At 41.3% G+C, this 20921-nt stretch overlaps 1 protein-coding gene across 2 annotated transcripts in view; it reads right to left on the reverse strand.

Moving 5' to 3' along the window:
- Nucleotides 1-20921, reverse strand: part of LOC133528537 (probable ATP-dependent RNA helicase spindle-E) — a 48039-nt gene that overhangs the window by 12171 nt on the left and 14947 nt on the right. Inside the window, exons 14-22 of one of the 2 annotated variants that reach the window (XM_061865936.1) lie at nucleotides 14060-14178; nucleotides 13319-13391; nucleotides 12163-12254; nucleotides 10150-10273; nucleotides 5722-5925; nucleotides 4797-5012; nucleotides 2467-2592; nucleotides 1844-2016; nucleotides 1281-1400 (exon numbers count right to left, since the gene is read on the reverse strand). In XM_061865936.1, the coding sequence (XP_061721920.1) occupies nucleotides 1281-1400; nucleotides 1844-2016; nucleotides 2467-2592; nucleotides 4797-5012; nucleotides 5722-5925; nucleotides 10150-10273; nucleotides 12163-12254; nucleotides 13319-13391; nucleotides 14060-14178 (1247 nt within the window). Of the gene's footprint in view, nucleotides 1-1280; nucleotides 1401-1843; nucleotides 2017-2466; nucleotides 2593-4264; nucleotides 5013-5721; nucleotides 5926-10149; nucleotides 10274-12162; nucleotides 12255-13318; nucleotides 13392-14059; nucleotides 14179-20921 lie in introns of both variants that reach the window. The other variant, XM_061865935.1, reaches the window with a different exon arrangement.

Raw genomic sequence — 20921 nt, forward strand, 5'->3', positions numbered from 1 at the left:
AAGAGCCAGCATCGCCAATTGTTGTGCATGTACTCGCAGAAGTTGATGCTACTGCTTTATGTTTATACACTAAAAGCCGACACTTACCACACAATAAATCATTTATGCAAATTAACATATTAGTGCATTTGCTATATAAATCAGCCTCTTGCTCTGTTTCTATGCATTTTTGTTTCCCACGGATATTTTTTAATGTTTTTTTACAAGACTTGCACTTAATGTTTTCCATTTTCCACTACAAAATGCAAAAAACAAATGCAGATAATATTATGTGTCAGATGTTATCAAAGCTGACACGTCATCGTTGATGCACTCCAAATAGATTTTACAGTACATATGGGGCTACTTTATAGCACTAGTGCGAGAAGTAGCATATTACGTTACTGTGTCGAACATTTAAAGGGCCATATGTACTGTAAAACGTTGTACGATACATGTGCGAATAGGTAATTCGCAACTCGTGTCGATTTAAAACACTCCCTTCGGTCGTGTTTTAATTTATCGCCACTCGTTTCGAATTTCCTATTTTTCGCACTTGTATCGTAATGTACTATATTAGAAGAGTTTGTATACCTACTCACTAATGTTCAAACTGCACTGGTACTTCTATCTGTACATATAATGCCAGTGACTACTTATTGGAGAATCGTTTTTTTTTTTTGACATGAAGCACGAACATTTGTGCAAATATTTTTATATGTGTATGTAGTGGGAATTAGTGGCTACTCATGCATATTTTTTTTGGAGGTGTACCTCTGCGAAAAGTAAAAAAAAAAATTGGAAGGAAATTTTTATTTTTATTTTTTGCAATGAAGTTTAAGGACAGGATGTTGGTAAAAAATATGCATTCTGTAGTTTTTTTTATTGTTATCAAATATAATTTTGTTTGGTTCACGTAACTTGAATCGTTTATAAAATATGACACTTTCAATGATACCCTAATTATTCTACGTTATCCTGAATAACTCGCAAACAAAAGAGAATCGAGGTCTGATGTTAAGCATGGAGGGTCCTTAGGACCTAACAGTACACTACCAGAAATATCGACAAAATCCGTCGTTGGGGGCACTTCTTGTTCGCTTAGCCTGCTAGACCCTTTACTATAACCTCCTCCCATAGTATAGCAATAATCAAAGATTGTATTAGAAGTGTAGTGTACAAATCGAAAGCTAACGTAAATGACGCTGTAAGGCTCCGTGCAATATGCGACAACTCTCTTAGCACAAGTGATGATGTCGACCCAAAATATTGATATACATATCTGTACATGTACAGGTTACCTTTCGTAAGCGCGCTGGGGCTCAGTATCGAGCAGCACGGAGTTGATAGAGCTCCACTCGATGTTCACTTGCGTCTCGCGGCTGCCGTACATCAGGCTGTGGACTGTTCCCTCCAGAGGGCTGAAATAATAAATTATCATCAGTTTACTCAATACATATCGTTTCATTCTTTCACACAATAAGACAGGCGGGTGTAGCACGGTCGCATTTTTATCACCTGTCATCATGCCTGTAACGTTCTAATAAGTATGAAAGTGCGAAAGGGACAAGCATAATGACAAGCGATAAAAATGCAACCATGCTGCCATCGCTGGATAGGATAAGATCGTCGCCGACCTCGTTTTTTAGTAAATGGTGTATAGGGACCATGTGTGTCGGAAAATCCGTCTTGTGGTCTACATCGGAAACTTAGACCTGACATTGACACTTCACATTAAAGTAGGTGCTGCCCCCTACAGTTCATGCTCGCTCGAAACATTTTTTGTTTTTGACTATGAAATGTATCGAGTTTTCAATCGAACTGGTAATTTGAGACCAATCAAACTAGTATCTGGAGTATAAACCTGAAGGGCCCCTTGAGGCAGCAGTCGGCGTAGCAGCGGCGCGCGTCGGGCGCGGCGGGCTCGCGCAGCTCGCGGAAGGCGTGCTCGGCCTGCTCGCGGTTGTAGGCGCGCACCTGCGCCAGGTTCAGGTCCGAGGTCAGCGCGCACGCCGACTGCCGCAGGTCGTGGTTCAGCTGTATACAACGACACCATTTTTATACTAGTTCTAACAGTTACATAGATAATCTACAATAACATTTGAAATGTGCAGAATTAGGTAAGTTCATGTGGCCCAATTTAACATCACATTGGAAATTTATTTCGGTTATTCCTAGAAAGGCGGGCTATAAAATCTAAACCAAAGCTACAGTGCGAAGGCGTCATCGCACTGCAGCCTTGTTTTAGATTTTTTTTACTTTTGAAAATGTCGGTCCGAATTCGACGGTTCAGTTTTGTCTTCGTTCCTCAACTGACTTTGAATTTGTAGCTCTCCTCGCAGGGGATGGCGAGCTTGGCGTGGACGAGCTCCTTGTTGAGGCTCTCGTTGCCGCCTTTGGCCAGCAGCTAGATCGACATCACTCCGTGCGTCACTGAGTATATCTGTCGAAAAAGTTGTACCCTTTTGTAGTTGTTCCTCAACTGACCTTGGACTCGTAGCTCTCCTCGCAGAGGATGGCGAGCTTGGCGTTGACGAGCTCCTTGTTGAGACTCTCGTTGCCGCCTTTGGCCAGCAGCTCGATCGACACCACTCCGTGCGCCACCGAGTATATCTGTCGAGAAACGTTGTGTAAGTTCCGATACGTGATAACTTTAAATAATTTAAAATTGAAAACAAGAAAAATGAAAATTGTCAAAAGAAAGTTCGACATACTACAGTAACAAAACAAACTAAGTCTGTTCTATTCCTAAATTTTAAAGCAGTGTTTGCACTAATGCGGCTTTCGAACGTAGCAGCAGTGTGATAACCGCCTATTAATGTGAATGGACTTTCCTTTTAGTTTTAAATGGCCCGCCTACAATCTTTTCTGCTTTGCCCTAAGGTTGACTGGAAGAGAATGCCTCATGACATTAAGTTCGATTTTCGTACATGAAGTTTTTCTTTTGCAATGAAGTTTAAATAAATAAATGAAGCCTAATATCTGGTCGTGACTTACCTCGATCAAAACCACCGCTAATGAAGTTTTGGCTTGCATTATAATTATGGTTTAACCAATCTTCTTAACTTTTGAGATCCAAAAAAGACAGGTCACATATCTCAACGTTTATATGTATGTTTGCTCAATGTCTCATTTGCCGAATTTTCATTTAAACGAACGCATTTTGTTTTTTTCAAAAATAGTTAAGTATTCCCAACTTTTGAAATAAGCATCCTGCGGAAACTTGGTTTAGGTTAGGTTAGATTAGTGAACCCACAAAAAATTCAATGGTTTAAAAAACAAGCATTCGGTCAAATGAAAATTTCGGGATTTTAATAATCGGGTTTAAAAAATGTAGAATTATATCTGATTCGCAAGAGCAATTTTGCCCAGTGGGAGCATACTCGTACAGCCATCTCACCTTGCCCATGAGGCGCGGCTGGCTCACGAAGCGCTTGAACATGGTCTCGGCGCGTTGAGACCACTGCGCATGCGAGTCTAGGAGTAGGGCCGGCGCCAGCTCCACCAGCCAGCACGGCATGGCCAGCGGCGGGGTGCTAGACACAGGCCTGGTGGAACACCTGGGGGGACACCTCACCTTGCCCATGAGGCGCGGCTGGCTCACGAAGCGCTTGAACATGGTCTCGGCGCGTTGAGACCACTGCGCATGCGAGTCTAGGAGTGGGGCCGGCGCCAGCTCCGCCAGCCGGCACGGCATGGCCAGCGGCGGGGTGCTAGACACAGGCCTGGTGGAACACCTGGGGGGACACCTCACCTTGCCCATGAGGCGCGGCTGGCTCACGAAGCGCTTGAACATGGTCTCGGCGCGTTGAGACCACTGCGCATGCGAGTCTAGGAGTGGGGCCGGCGCCAGCTCCGCTAGCCGGCACGGCATGGCCAGCGGCGGGGTGCTAGACACAGGCCTGGTGGAACACCTGGGGGGACACCTCACCTTGCCCATGAGGCGCGGCTGGCTCACGAAGCGCTTGAACATGGTCTCGGCGCGTTGAGACCACTGCCCATGCGAGTCTAGGAGTGGGGCCGGCGCCAGCTCCGCCAGCCGGCACGGCATGGCCAGCGGCGGGGTGCTAGACACAGGCCTGGTGGAACACCTGGGGGGACACCTCACCTTGCCCATGAGGCGCGGCTGGCTCACGAAGCGTTTGAACATGGTCTCGGCACGTTGAGACCACTGCGCATGCGAGTCTAGGAGTGGGGCCGGCGCCAGCTCCGCCAGCCGGCACGGCATGGCCAGCGGCGGGGTGCTAGACACAGGCCTGGTGGAACACCTGGGGAGACACCTCACCTTGCCCATGAGGCGCGGCTGGCTCACGAAGCGTTTGAACATGGTCTCGGCACGTTGGGACCACTGCGCGTGCGAGTCTAGGAGTGGGGCCGGAGCCAGCTCGGCCAGCCGGCACGGCATGGCCAGCGGCGGGGTGCTCAGACACAGGCCTGGTGGAACACCTTGGGAGACACCTCACCTTGCCCATGAGGCGCGGCTGGCTCACGAAGCGCTTGAACATGGTCTCGGCACGTTGGGACCACTGCGCGTGCGAGTCTAGGAGTGGGGCCGGCGCCAGCTCGGCCAGCCGGCACGGCATGGCCAGCGGCGGGGTGCTAGACACAGGCCTGGTGGAACACCTGGGGGGACACCTCACCTTGCCCATGAGGCGCGGCTGGCCCACGAAGCGTTTGAACATGGTCTCGGCACGTTGGGACCACTGCGCGTGCGAGTCTAGGAGTGGGGCCGGCGCCAGCTCGGCCAGCCGGCACGGCATGGCCAGCGGCGGGGTGCTAGACACAGGCCTGGTGGAACACCTGGGGGGACACCTCACCTTGCCCATGAGGCGCGGCTGGCTCACGAAGCGCTTGAACATGGTCTCGGCACGTTGGGACCACTGCGCGTGCGAGTCTAGGAGTGGGGCCGGCGCCAGCTCGGCCAGCCGGCACGGCATGGCCAGCGGCGGGGTGGTTATACATAATCCTGGTGGCAGCACGCGCAGGCTCGATATGGCGATGCGGCCGAAGGTGCCGAAGTCGATGTATGCGATCTGATAGATAAATTCGTATTAAATAAAAAACAACCGGCAGCACAAAATAGTATGCCATAATTTTATTTTATGGTCTTCATCAGCAGTTCCACATTAGCAAAATGTCTTTTGCGTGAGAAAATGTTGGAGTTACTATACAAATATTCAAATCACCATGTCTATAGTTGTGCCTATTACAGTATAAGAATTCTTCAACAGATTCATGTTCTATGACAATGTGACGAACTTTAAAATATACACATATATACAATCAAGGCTGCGAGAAATCGGGAAAAGTACAAAGCACTAAGCACTTTTATTGTTTATATTCATAAATAAAACTACGGGTGGCACTGCGTATGGGTGACGAGTGAGTCTCCCGTTGACCAAACGTCGTCTTCGTGTTTTAAATTATTTATACACGATTTAATCCGTTTCCATAGCTTTTGTTCATGAATAACTATCACGGTAACCGAAGACAATATTGTTTTTATATTCATAATAATAAAGTTGACCGACCTCGACCATGTCTGTGAACCTTCTGCACCCTAGCCCTGTAGATGAGCTGGTCGATGAGGTTCCCTGTCTAGAGACAGGGATTCAGTGTAACTCAGCAGCTTGCCGCGGTTGAGTGTTGCTTGGATCTGGTTCAGCTTGCTCTCTGCGGTCTCTTCGTCAGAACTTGCCGAAGCTTGTGACCTGAGGTGATATTATAACAAAAATAACTCACCTCAACCATGTCTTTGACCACCTTCTGCACCCGTGCTCTATACACGTACTGGTCAGTATACGGGGCGGCTACCAGGTCCCCTGGAGACACGGAGTCGGTGTAGCTCAGGAGCTTGCTGCAGTTGAGTATTGCTTGGATCTCGTTGTACTCGCTCAATGCGGTCTCTTCGTCGTATTGCACCCAGAACTTGCCCACGCTTGTAAACTGCGCAGGTAAAAGTAATTTTATACAAATCAAAACTAAAGAAGATTACCACCTTGGTAGTCACGCCTAGTGAATAATTCCTTTGTATTTTGTTCATTAATAGTTTTAAAGTGTAATATCGATACTTTATTATGCAGTAAACTAATGTGGAAGTGTGAAGTTATTAAAGAATTATTATTGGAATGCGTTTAACCACCACTCTGGAGTCAACTGCCGGTAGTCCACGTGCTACTTGTAAGTTCTGCCATCGCATCACAAGAGCTAATAAAATAACTGCACACTGTCTTGTACTAATCGTACAATATTCGTCGTATTTAAAGCTGTTAATACCTTGACACTGGACTGAAGCCATTTAATTTAATAAAATAAAAAAACTGAATAATACTGGTTGGTCTGTGTGCTGGGTAGATAAGGGGAAGCTAGTTGCTTAGAAATTAAACAGGTGTTACAAAAGATCGCTCGAAGCTCGATCAAAGTGGTGATTTATTTTTCTATACTACGTCGGTGGCAAGCAAGCAAACGGCCCGCCTGAAACTCCAGAGGAGATACATGCGCTTTGCCGATCCTAACACTCCGCACCTTTTTCTATTTTTTTGTACATAAACAAAAAAACTAAATAAATAAAAAATACCCTTAAAAAATATCTTGCACCTATACATCTAAATTAAACAAACAATTTGTACATTTTCGGGTAGTTACAATATTTATTGGCTAACCAACCAAATACAAAACCGCCTGGCTCTGTCACTCAACAACCTGACTAACCTACATTATTTGATCATTTAATGTTATATATAATATTATACTAGTTACAAATTATATAAAAATGGTCATTATATCAATTACGGTCATTATAACAATAACATAACAACAAAACACAACAACACAATAACAAGTAATAATATACGAAATGGCATTATAGCAAGTGTATGATAGTTTTATTATAAATATATTAAACATTACATACCCGTTTTCGACACCCGAGAGACGCGTGTTGTGGCGCCTATGGCGACTGAATAAATATAATTTGAAGAAAATATATGTCCGTTCATTCAGTGTTGCCATGTGCTGAATCAAAAAATCTTGAGCCAAGTTAAAGGAATTCTTTGATATTAATATAAAGAGGGCTTGCCATGAAAAACAAAAATAGACATTTCGTTTTCTGTCTCTCTATAAGATCGCTCTTGGATATTCGAGAGAAATTTTGAAGGTCGCTTTGGCGGTACAGTATCAGTAATCAGTACAGATAATTTTGTTGTAGTATTAACACTGAACAGAGATGACGTCATTGATGGTGCAGGCCCTTTTAGCGTTCAAAATATAAATTACTTATGAACCGCATTTTTTCCCAGTAAATTTTTAAATGATAATATGTGGACTATTTTAGGCCGGGTAATTTAAAATGAAAGCATACTTAAAAGTACTGCAGGTTCCTTATTGGAGCAACCAAAATAGTGAAGTGCCTACATCTAATCAATTACCACCACCCTTAACATACATACATACATACATATAATCACGCCTATTTTCCGAAGGGGTAGGCAGAGACCACGGATTTCCATGCACTTGCTACGATCCTGACATACCTCTTTCGCTTCCTTTACTTTCATGACATTCCTCATACACGCTCGTCGGTTTAGGGTGCTCTTGACCTGGCCTTTCTTCAGGATTTCTCCGATTTGATCAGAGAAAGTCCGCCGAGGTCTACCCCTTCCAGCTCCCTCTTCTACTTCTCCCTTATACACTCTCTTTGTTAACCTTCTTTCACTCATTCTTTCCACGTGTCCAAATCATCTCAACATACCTTTCTCAATTTTTGTCACCTTAACACCAACAATAATTCATTTCTTACGTTACGATGAAAGTTGCCGGCGTGCATTGACGTATTAAAAGAAGCAGACGCCCAATGCCAAAGAAATATGTCAAAATATATGGAGCAAACTGACATTAGGTAATGCGGTCTAGAAGATGCTAATAACGTTTGTTCATATTTTTATGGTTATATGACGTTATCTTAAGTTTATTATTATGGAAAGTAGAGGCAAGGAACATAATGTCCATATACCAAAAAGTGTCCGACAGAAAACCATAAATAGATGGCGCTATAATACCTAGAATACTTGAGAAAAAAATCTAATCATAGACAGCGCACTTCACTCCGTCAATAACGCCTAGGTTCTTAGCTACTCTAGCGCTACTCTGGCGAGATTGGGAACTATTATTTATAGCTGACAGCTGGACACTTTTGCAACAATTCTGCCTAAGGAGTTTGTTCCTTGCCTCATTCCTTCCTTCCTTCCATATTTATCATTGTATAAACGTCAAAATGAATAGCGAGTGAATGGAGTCGCTTTATGTATACCAATTATTTGAATCATTGTCTTTAAATAAAAATACGAAAACCGGAAATAGAATATACATTTTATTTAATAACTAGAGTGAGATAGTTGTATAAATGGTCCTTGTTTTGAATGACAACATCCAGTCTGCGACTACCATGCAGGATTATACTACTTTAGAAGAACATTTTACTACGTACATATGATAAAATAAAACGGCTTATAAAACACCTAGTTTCCTTGAAATGGCTTGAAATCTTTTTGATCTACATTTACTTTTGGAGCTTTCTTTTTTCGTAATATAAGCGTACAGTTAGATACCGGTTGGTTATAGACTTTATTATATCAATTATATGATTGTTTTAGAGCCGGTGTAGCTTTATTTGACGTTCATAAGCGCATTGTAATATGCCTACTTGAATAATAAACTATCTTTATCTTTCTTCTCCCTGACTTCATTTTTTCTATACATTACATGTTATTATTGATTTGTTATGGTTTATTCCCCTTCGCATGTTATGTTAAAAGTTTCAGTTGTTTTGCATACAGTAAATACATCTTCAGATACATAAAAAAGCCCACCCAAATTTTTTTTATGTCTATTAACCTGTGGAAATCGTATCTTTCCTTGTGCATATGTCACATCACATTGAACCGATTTCATTAATTTGCGTACAACGTAACCAGCAATATACCCCACAACTTGTTTGTGATATTCAGAGCAATATCCTAATGCGTCGAGGAATGACGATCCCCTCCTCTGGGGATCCCCAGAGGATCCCTCCTCCTCATTCTTCGTTCCCCAACGTATTTTAATTTAATTTAATTTATTGGATGTATGAATTGTGTTGATTATTACTATTTTATTATTGATAATGCCAGAATGTCAGAATATTACAATAATGATTTAATTTAATTTATTGGATATTTGAATTGTTTTGATTATTTTTATATTGTTTTATTTTACTTTAATTGAATTTGATTATTATTATCTTAATTGTACTTAAATTTTGTAATTTTATCAATAAAGGAATATGAATATGAATAATATGTAAACGCCGCTGAGGATTTCTTGGAAATCCTAAATTGGAACATAATATTAATTACGATTTTTATTTAAAATAATTTTATCCACAACAACAAAAACATGTCAGCAACGCGTATGTACCCCTGGTATTAATAGGACAGGTGAGCCGTATGCCTGTTTGCCACCAATATTGTAGACTCCACAGATTTTTGTTCCGTGACAAGAATTCACATTAGTTCTGTTAAAATATCAATAGAACTCACTGAAAAAAATATATACCATCCTTTTTTCTTGTTGATTTGTACTATAAGCGCCTTTTTTCACAGAACATTTCATCATTTTTGACAGTTGTCGTTGTCGACGGCTGAAACTAGACTGAGAGCAAAACTCATGCCCAAGCCGTTCGGGCGTTACTTTTGTTCCCATTTTTTCGGCTGATTGTGAAACCAGGTAATTATACTTACATCAATGCCGGCGTGGGACTTGCAATTGTCCCTTATCTGTCAAAACAGTGAATCCTCATATAAAAGTATAGTGAATCATTGGGATAGCAATGGACCATAGATATCGGCCACGATCCGGCAGGCGTTTGTTTATTTACTATCGTCTAGGCTTATTAAGAGTATAATTGAATACGCTTCCTCCCGCCGCGCAAGAACACTCTATGAGCCACCCTGCACTAGAGTCTTTTGAGCGTCGGCGTCTAGTCAGCGTTATGGAAAAGGGCGTCGCTGCGCAGTGGCGCCAACGTTGCGTCAAGCAGCAGCCATAGAGTTTACTAGACGCTCGGGAGACGCTAGTGTGGGGTGGCCCTATAGGTTTGACAACAAACACCACGAGGGGTAGTGTTTTCGTTACCTGGGTCACTTTAAGGGGAAAATATGTCTGGTCGATGCTGGGCAGCCTCGGCACTTGCAGCTCCGTGGGCATGGCGGATCGGCTCTGAGACATCTCCTCGGCGAGAGCTTTCGCTTCCTCCAACCTACGAGAAGAACATATGAAAACATTTCTGATGTGACATCAAACCGGAAACTCAGGCACTGACTGCTGTCGATGAGTTCCTCATATCGCACACCAGGTAAAAAAAAGGACTAAACTTTATAAACAAAGCCTGTTAACAAATTTGCAATATACTATTATAAGTGTTCGAACCCGCCTAATTGTTTGAAAATTCTACTTTGCTAAACGTTTTAGTTTGACACGAATAGGTAATATTGAGCAAAACACATGAGATATAAAGAATTCATTAAATGAGTTTTAAACAAAAAAAAATGTCAGCAGGAAAGGTATTTAAATAACTCTATGCTCTTTTGAATGTTAGTAGGTTGGGCCTAGGTTTGGTGAAAACTGTTTAACAATCTTTTTTAGGGTTCCGGACCAAAAAGGTAAAGAGGAACCCTATCGTGTCGAATACATATGTATTATAGAGTTTTGTCACAACAATAACCTATTTTCTATTAAAATTAGTAGTGTTACTATAACTGTTATACATTTATCTACATTAACGAATTTGCTTAAAATTGTGTTTTTGACCAAAGATACCCCTGAAGGCAAAGTTGGCTAGTTTCACGGTACCATGTAAAAAAAAAATACAGCGAATTTAAGTTTTTCATACAAATTTGTATTTGCTCTATTTCGTTTGTTGTATAAGCTGGAGCTATATTAAACTAATGACAGGCATAGATATACTTGATGTCATTGTATGTGCAGAGTTTTATTACAATCCAACACGTAGTTTTAAAACGAGAACGAAAGTCCGTTTGTATGGGAAGGTGAAATTCGGCCGAGCTTGCTGCGGACTCCTAACTGAATACAATATCCTTCTATTACACCTGCAATCCAATAAACATTTCGACAAATTTTACAAAAAAAAACGTCACCAAAATAGCCAACTTTGCCTGTTTCTTCTAAAAAACACAGTTTTTGAAAGAAAAAAACTATAAAAGGCTGATGTTTATACTGACTTACCACATCCATTGTGATCATACACATCATTTATTACATCATCATTAAACCTACTTTTTTAGCGATTTTGAGGGCGGGTAAAGCTATCTGAGGTTTTCGCCAACATTGCCCACGTCGATTTGATATGGAAATACAGCTCGTAAGACGTTGAAACAAAGAACCACTTAATGATAAAGGGTAATCCTAGCGTTTCCTTACGATTTAATACGTATAGTGTTAAAATAGATGGACAATGTTACCTAGCCGTTTTTGCACTTTACCATACAAGTCGCGTACAGCATTTACAAGTGTTAGGGTTGTCACTTTTCAAACAGTCTGACACAGATATTGATAATATTAATCTGTTTTGAAAAAAAAACATTGCTCTAGCTTTAAAAACCACGGAGGAAACAGTCGAGTACGTTTGTATAGAGAAATTACCACTCCTGTTGGCTCTTAAAATTTTGCACAGATGACGTATTTCTGTTGCCGCTATAACAACAAATACTAAAAAGTACGGAACCCTCGGAGAGTGAATCTGACTCGCACTTGTCCGATATAGTAACTGATAGGGAATCGGCTGCTTGACTTAGCTTAATGTGCAGTAAATTCAAGTTCTTCTCCGAACGGAGCTTCCTGAGAACTGAGGGCCTACCGCGAACCACGTTGGACGTGTTGCCCCCTGTCACACTTACGTACGAATCTACAAGTGCGACAAAGAGGCAACACGTCGAACGTGGTTCGTCGTACGCCCTCTGGGCGGACACAGTGCGTGCCCGGGATCGCGTATATCATTGTTTTGCAACCGTAATAAGATCTAAAAATGTAGCACGGTTTTTCAAAAACTCTGCCGGCTGACGCCACTGCACCATGATGATAAAGCAACACTAACTAAAACTTTGAACGGTTAAATACAAAGGATCTTACGGTAACAGAGGTATTCTGATTTCCATCTTCTGTTGTCTCGCTTTGATAGCCTTGTACACTGCCAGTAATATTTGGCCTGGGATCGTTGGGTCCTGATAAATACACATCAGTTTTTATTTTAATAGAGAAAACTGACATTTCTTTAACATATATTCATCAAAGATAATTTGAAATAGAGGTGGATTGTCAAATAATACTTTGTAGCCAGTAAATTTACTGCCATCTTTTGACACATGATTAAAACTTTTACGCTGCAACGTTTCAAGCGATGGCGCCACAACCTTTGGGTTATGCTCGGTAAAGTGGCGTCACTATTCCATATTTAACAAATCTCACATATATCAGTGAAAGACTAAGGATCAAAGTCAAATGGCGTTCTAAAAGTTTAAATCATGTGTCTAAACATGGCAGTAAATTCTCAAAAAACCTCCATTTCAAATTCTCTTTCCCTCCGTACAAGAAAAATTGGCAGTCACATTTGAATCAATGGTATTCGAAAATTGAATTAGTTTGATTATAAAATCGAACAACACACAACGAAAACAACTGTTTTTCATTTAAAAATGATTTTAATTTGATTGGAGGTAATTTGTACTAGTACAAACCAAAAACTGTGATAAAAACAAGTAGGTAAGTGAAATTTTGGACACGAGGGTGATTATTCCCGACAGCCGCAGGCTGGAGGGAATTAAAGACCCGAGATTGCAATATTCTTACCCCCGGAGTTACACACAATGTTTTTCATCACACTTGCGAAGAAAAAACTAAAATTTAAACGAAATAATTCTTAAATACGGTGACATATCAAACATTCGTCCGCCATTTTGGAATTTCTTGACAGGTTAGCATAGAGGGCACAGACCTATCCGGCATTCAGCTACAATTAATAACTGTGTAAAAATATTTTAAACGGCTGTAAAATTAATCTAATTATTTAATTTTAAACATAAATTATAGCTTTTTTTTCACAATCCATAACTCCCGCGGGAACAAAATAGGCCTTTGTCCTTCAGTACACCTGCATGAAATAAGAACTTTTTCGAGCAAGTGTGATGAAAATAAACTATCTTAATCTTTTCTTATCTGAGTATTACCGCGGGAGTAGGACCGTGGGGCGCTCGACGGTAATAAAATAAATAGTTTAATATAGACTTACTCTATCTGCATTATTGCGGTGCGTTCCGCCCCTGCAGGTTTCTTCACTAGTTGGGAAGGTCAGGAAAACTTTCCTAGAAGGAGGAAATGGGTAAAGAACACAATCGGGATTTCGAATAACATAATTAAAATGTATCGTTTAAACGTAAATGCATTTCTATTTATATCTAGGGAATAATAATTTAAAACACATTTTGCACTGAAAGTTAGCATACCATGTTTAGGTATTAGCAAAGAGAATTTTATTGATTTTCTAGTGTTTACGCGCAACACTTACATATTCACGACTCGAAAGCAAGCAGTAATTGGCTCAAACTCAAACCCGATAATCTGAAATCAGCTTATCATAAAGTCAGTTTCATTTTAACGACCCTACCTCTATATTTTCTTCTTAAGGCTTCTACGCCTCTCTTCTTCTTTGTAAAGCCAATAGACTCCGTGGTATGGCCAGGGCTACGTCATGAGGCGCCCACCTGGTCACATGACCAGAAACGTGCTAGAAATGAGTAACAAGTCTCAGGGACGAGGGAGGCCAAGACAACATGGATGGGTTATGTAAATTATCCTTGATGAAGGAAGAAGATCACCAGAGCAGAGACGATCCAGGACAAACGCTCCTCGCGTCGACGTATAAGTAGAGCCGGCGTAAGACGACGAGGCTAGGAAGAAGACCCTACCTCTATCTGTCAACTCTATGACTGTAGAAGTCACAGATGTAGCCGGCGTGATAGTTGTTTCTTACCTGCTGTTCTTGTCAAAGGTGACGCGCGGCTCTTCTTTGATGAGTTCGTGCACCTTGTTCTTGATGGCCGCAGCGTAGATGTTGCCGGGCTGGTGGTCGGGGAAATTCTTCAAGTACACCTGCAGAAAACAATCTACTGAAGCTTCCGTCGATTCGTAGCATGAGTGGCCCTCACAGACCACCTCAAATACTGGACTAAGCACATCAGACCATCAAAGTATGCGGTGATATAAGCGCTATGGGCTACAAATTTAGTATGGGAGCGCAACCACATTTATTTACAAAAATTAATCTTGATCGGTGTACCTGGGTTGTAACTGATATGTCCTGCTCGAATCGTAGCATTTCGCCAAGCGTGACCTTAAGCTCTTTAAAACGCTTTATAAAGCAGTGTCAGTGTATTCTGTAGTAGCCGTCTAACCGGCCTCAAGCGAAGATAGTACTGGGTGGATCTGCTTTTTCTTGTTATTCGTTGTCATGGTCATATTCTTCTGGGTCACTCTTTGAACCCTTCAGCCCTTTCCCTAACGGGTGTTCTACGTTGTAGAACGAGTTACACTATTTCTTCTAACAAAATTTGCTACTGGTATTGTGATGGAAAAGGTATTGTATGGTAATTATATTTAACTAGAGTGATAGAGTAAGTTCTGTCAGAGTACGGTAGGAAAGTAATAACTTTTGTTGTTTCTGCATGCTGAGTGACTCCATTTCGTAATGTATACCAAAGATACATTGATTGAGTAAGATGCGTAAAATCGAAGACAATTTCGTGCTTCGACTTGGACAGGTAAACGAGATGGCGCTGAACAGCTCCATACATTTTGCGGTAACTCTCGATTGTCAAAAGTTGACGTTTGACAATTCAGTGACCGCAAAACATATGGCGCAGTACAGTGCCATCTGTTATAGATGTCAAACTAAGGGGCACGTTTTTAGGGTTCCGTAGCCAAATGGCAAAAAACGGAACCCTTATAGATTCGTCATGTCCGTCTGTCTGTCCGATTCTGTCACAGCCACTTTTTTCCGAAACTATAAAAGCTATACTGTTCAAACTTGGTAAGTAGATGTATTCTATGAACCGCATTATGATGTTTACCCAAAAATAGAAAAAAACAATAAATTTTGGGGGTTCCCCATACTTAGAACTGAAACTCAAAAAATCTTTTTTCATCAAACCCATACGTGTGGGGTATCTATGGATAGGTCTTTAAAAATGATATTGAGGTTTCTAATATCATTTTTTTCTAAACTGAAGAGTTTGCGCGAGAGACACTTCCAAAGTGGTAAAAAGTGTGTCCCCCCCCCCCCAACCCGTAACTTCTAAAATAACAGAATGAAAAATCTAAAAAATATATATGATATACATTGCCATGCAAACTTCCACCGAAAATTGGTTCGAACGAGATCTAGTAAGTATTTTTTTTTTAATACGTCATAAAAATTAAAAAAAAATATTTTTTTTCATCAAACCCATACGTGTGGGGTATCTAGGGATAGGTCTTCAAAAATGATATTTAGGTTTCTAATATCATTTTTTAACTAAACTGAATAGTTTGCGCGAGAGACACTTCCAAAGTGAAAAAATGTGGGCCCCCCCCCCCCCCCCCCCCCGTAACTTCTAAAATAACAGAATGAAAAATCTAAAAAAAATATATGATATACATTCCCATGCAAACTTCCACCGAAAATTGGTTTGAACGAGATCTAGTGAGTAGTTTTTTTTTTAATACGTCATAAAATTAAAAAAAAAATTTTTTCATCAAACCCATACGTGTGGGGTATCTATGGATAGGTCTTCAAAAATTATATTTAGGTTCCTAATATCATTTTTTTCTAAACTGAATAGTTTGCGCGAGAGACACTTCCAAAGTGGTAAAATGTGTGTCCAAAGTGGTAAAATGTTGAACAAGATCTAGTAAGTAGATTTTTTTAATACGTCTTAAATGGTACGGAACCCTTCATGCGCGAGTCCGACTCGCACTTGGCCGCTTTTTTACAATCATTTCTCTTCGTGCATACTTTAAGTACTGTTTCTTTCTACTATTGTTGTTTGTACACGTTTGAACATGTTATGTGATCGTCACGAATAAATGTCTTTAATTTTTTTTTTTATAGTTGTTAAAACTACACTTTAAAACCCAAAAATTTATTAAAAGAAACAGCGAGAGAACAATTTTGCTTAATCACTAACGTCAAATCTGATTTTTTCTCATCCACCCTCATTTGAGTTTTATTAATAAAAACGGGTAAGTCAGTAAATGTTGCTAGTTGAATGAATGGAACCAGATTTGAATATTTTTTCATTAAACATGCCGCGGCCCAAGGACTATATGGGTCCTTTAAACCGTGGAAAACATAAACATCTGAACTTTAACTTAAATAGAGTGAGAATGTACATAAACAAGCCTATAAACTATCACTTAACTAAGGCTCTGAAGCAGCTAGAGGCAGAGGGCACAGTTTAGTAACTGGTCTCTTAAACACACGATCCTTAAATTGTAGGGAGACTACACGCGTTACGCCGTCTGCTCCCGGGTGCTTCGCCACAATTCGTCCCAAAAGCCATTTACCTGGAGGTAAACGATCGTCTTTCACTAAGACAACCGTACCAACATTTATGTCGGGGTGATTCTGGGACCATTTGTATCGATGTTGTAACATAGTAAGGTACTCAGATTGCCAACGTCGCCATAGACTTTGTACCATACGTTGCACCTTTTGCCATCGGTTTAAATAGTCAGGTCGAGTATCCACGAAACTTTCTTCAGGGATAGTAAGCGGTGCCTCGCCTATCAAAAAATGACCAGGAGTCAAAGGAAGTTCATCAACAGTAGAACTAATCAACGTTAGAGGCCTAGAGTTGACACAAGCCTCGACTTGTGTGGTCAGAGTGCAAAACTCTTCGAATGTTAAGCCGGACTCACCTACGACGCGTTTCAAATGTCCTTTTACGGACTTAACTCCTGCCTCCCACAATCCTCCAAAATGAGGAGCGCCAGGGGGAATAAAATGCCATGTTGTGCTGTCATTAGCCAACAGTTGGGCAATTTCTTCAATAACAGTTGATTTGCTGTTTTTGAACGCGAGGTCTAATTCTTTGGACGCGCCTACGAAATTAGTCCCACAATCACTCCAGATTTCTTTACAATGCCCACGTCGAGCAGTAAAACGTTTGAAGGCTGCTAAAAACGCAGCACTGGATAGTGAACTGACCAGCTCAAGGTGAATAGCCTTTGTAACCATACACAAAAATACACTTATGTACGCTTTACAAGTTTTGGTGCATCTACCAGAGTACAGTTTCAGCGTGAATGGACCACAAAAGTCAACGCCGCTGGTCAAAAACGGACGTGATGGGTTGACTCTGCACTGTGGTAAATTGCCCATCAACGGAGTCATTGGTTGTGCAGCTTGGGTAAAACAAGGTTTACATAATCTTAAAATCTTTTTTACCAAGGTTTTCGCTCTTAGAATCCAATATTTTTGGTGAACAAGATTTAATGTTAGTGAATTTCTACCATGCAATGTTCTCAAATGAGCGTCAATTACAATCAACTTTGCTAAGTTACATTTGTAATGTAAAATTATAGGAGACTTCATATCATGTGGTATTTGAGCATTTACAAGACGTCCACCGACTCGAATAATTTTCTCATTGTCTAGGATCGGATTTAAAGAGTGAATGTTACTATTTTTTGGGATAGGTTTGTTCTGTAATAGCAATCCTATTTCACTTTCAAAGTAAAAAGACTGTGACATTCGAATACAGGTTTTTAATGCATTTTTTATTTCAGCAGTAGTGAGGTATGTTGGTTTTGGGTTATCGTTCCTTTTTAGAACCTTTTCTTTACATAGTCGAAGAAATCGAAAGCAATAGGCTGTTACACGTATGAGTTTAAGTAGACTAGAGTATCTATTGAGGTACGTGGCACATTCATTGCCTTCAGAGGTACATAAGTAACTAACTTTTGCTTTCGGTTTTGATTCGAGTGTGGTTTCAGGTATAGTGAAATTAGGGTAACAAATCTCAACGGACTCGCGAAGGAAGGCTGGACCTTCCCACCATAGTTGTGACTGCATCAGCTCGTCAGGGCTGATACCGCGTGAGGCACAGTCCGCGGGGTTGTCCGCAGACTTAATATGATGCCATTGACTACTATTCGTAACATTTAAGATTTCGGTAGTGCGATTACCAACGAATGGCTTCCAAGTATTTGGAGTTTTACGCAACCAAGCCAAAACTATTGTGGAATCTGTCCAAACAAACACACGATTATCATCAATATTTAGACTAGATTTCACATTTGGTATCAATTTAGACAATAGGACTGCCCCACAAAGTTCAAGACGTGGCAATGAGACCTGTTTCACGGGAGCGACCTTTGTTTTGGCTGCGACCAGGCTTACTTTTATCTCATTGTCCGTGATGACTCTGATGTAAATAACCGCAGCGTAGGCGGCGCAAGAGGCGTCACAAAAGCCGTGCAATTCAATTTTTACATTATTTGTAATCCCTAACCAACGTGGAAGCTGAATGGCCTGCATGTGTTCGAAGTTAGTCAGGTAAGTCTGCCATTCAGTTTTCAGGTCTTCGGGAAGTTCAGAGTCCCAGTCTAGGCCGGCCAGCCACAACTTCTGCATAAACATTTTTAATACAACCACGCAAGGTGCTAGCCAACCCAGAGGGTCAAACGTTTTTGCTATCGCAGATAGCACACTTCGTTTTGTGACAACGTCGTTGTCATGAGGTAAGTTAACTACCAGTTCAAATATGTCACTTTGTGGTTTCCAAGCTATGCCTAGAGCTTTCACCGAATCATCCATTTTAATATTCACTGAACTTTGTAATGCCTTTTGCGAATCGGGAATCTCGCTTAAAACTTTTTCACTATTAGACGACCACTTATGTAGAAGAAAACCACCACGTTTAAATAGTTCAGTTAAGCGACATTGAAGCCGTTGAGTGTCTTCTTCGGTAGATGAGCCCGTCATTAAATCGTCCATATAGAGATCAGTTTTGAGAAGTTCAGCTTCAGGAAAATCTCCACGTTCATCCTCTGCAAGTTGATGAAGTGTCCTTATGGCAAGATATGGAGCACAAGAACTGCCATATGTAACGGTAAGTAACCGATATTCTCTAATCGGCTCTTCCGATGACTCACGCCACAAGATTCTCTGGTAATCAGTGTCTTGTTTTGAGATAAGTATCTGTCGGTACATTTGTTGTATATCGGCTACTAGACAGTACTTATGTTGTCTCCACCGTGTTACTAAATCTCGTATATCTTGTTGCAGCGGTGGGCCGATGAGTAGCTCATCGTTAAGTGAGTTTCCATCTGCAGGTTTAGCACTTCCGTCAAAAACTACGCGCAGTTTTGTGGTGAGGCTCGAGGCACGAAGAACAGCATGATGTGGTAGGTAATAAGCTTTATTCTTCTTTTCTGTCTCAGGGACGACCTCCATGTGACCGAGTGACTCATATTGGTTCATGAACTTGCAGTATTCTTCGTGAAACTCGGGTCGGCGCTTAAACTTATTTTCCATCTGATGTAAGCGCTTTAAAGCAAGTTGTCTGGAGTTGCCTAAATTTGGAGCGTCTTCGTCCTTGAAGGGTAGGCGAACCTCGTATCGACCGTCAGTGTTTCGAGTGTGAGTTTTCTTAAAATGCTCTTCACACTGCATCTCAGGCTGTGACAGAGGCTTCGCGTTTGGTGAATATTCATCGATCTCCCAAAACTGACGTAGTAACTGATCAACTTCGACTTGTGTATGCATAACAATAACGTTGTGTGACTGATGGCCCGACGGCGCAACCTCGCCGCATACCAGCCAGCCCAATCGTGAGTTCAAAGCGACCAGAGACTCATTATGTTTTACTACTCCACCAAGAATAATATGTGCGTATACAACGGCACCTAAGAGCACGTCGACAGATCCTGGCTTGTGAAAGTGTGGATCCGCAAGGTCTGAAATCTCAGAAGAAGGCCAGGTATCAGATGGGAGCTCTTGTGATGGTAATCTCGAATTTATTCGTCTAAGGACGTACGCCTTAGCTGTAATTATGTGTGATGGATTTCTAATGGCATGAAAGTTCAACTCAACTTGTGATTTGGTTGTCATTGGTACAGGAGATATGCCAGTGATTTTTCCGTTGACTGAAGTGCGCTCGAGATTAAGCAGTTGAGCTGTCGCTTCAGTAACAAAGTTGGACTGCGAGCACGGATCAATCAGTGCTCTCAAGACTATCGTGTCGCCGTTCCTTGCCTTAACTGCAATTCGCGCGGTTGCCAAAATAACTTCTTCACTGTCGCTGTCAACCTCAGCCTTGTAAACTACGGTTGATGTGATTTGGCTTGTTTCAGGTGTACTGGGTGTTGCTGTATTGTTTTCAGGCACTGATGTGGTCTTGTTAGGGTTTGTGAAGTGCAACAGAGTGTGATGTCGTCGACTACATTTTCTACAGGTGGTGCTCTGCCTACACGCATTAACGGAGTGACCCTTTACAAGGCAATTAAAACAAATGCCATTCTTCTTAATAAAATCCTGACGTTGAGGAACATCTAATGCGGCGAACTCTTTACAATGACAAATATAGTGGTTTTGTGAGCAATAAGTGCATTCGCTGTTTACTTCTGTGACAAATGACTTCATATTTGTGGGTTTCTGGGTTGTGGAATATTTAACTAAGTCCTTTTTCTGCGGTTGGTCTTTTTTGTGAGTGACATTTACCATTTCCATAGACCGGAAACGATTTTCTAAAAATGATGACAGAATGGTAAATGTGGGTATATCTTGAGATGATCCAAGTGACTGTTCCCATTGTTTGTGTGTCTCTAAGTCCAACTTGGATACAACTAAATGT

The sequence above is a fragment of the Cydia pomonella genome, chromosome 19, assembly GCF_033807575.1.
Source record: "Cydia pomonella isolate Wapato2018A chromosome 19, ilCydPomo1, whole genome shotgun sequence".
In the NCBI taxonomy this organism is placed as follows: domain Eukaryota; kingdom Metazoa; phylum Arthropoda; class Insecta; order Lepidoptera; family Tortricidae; genus Cydia; species Cydia pomonella.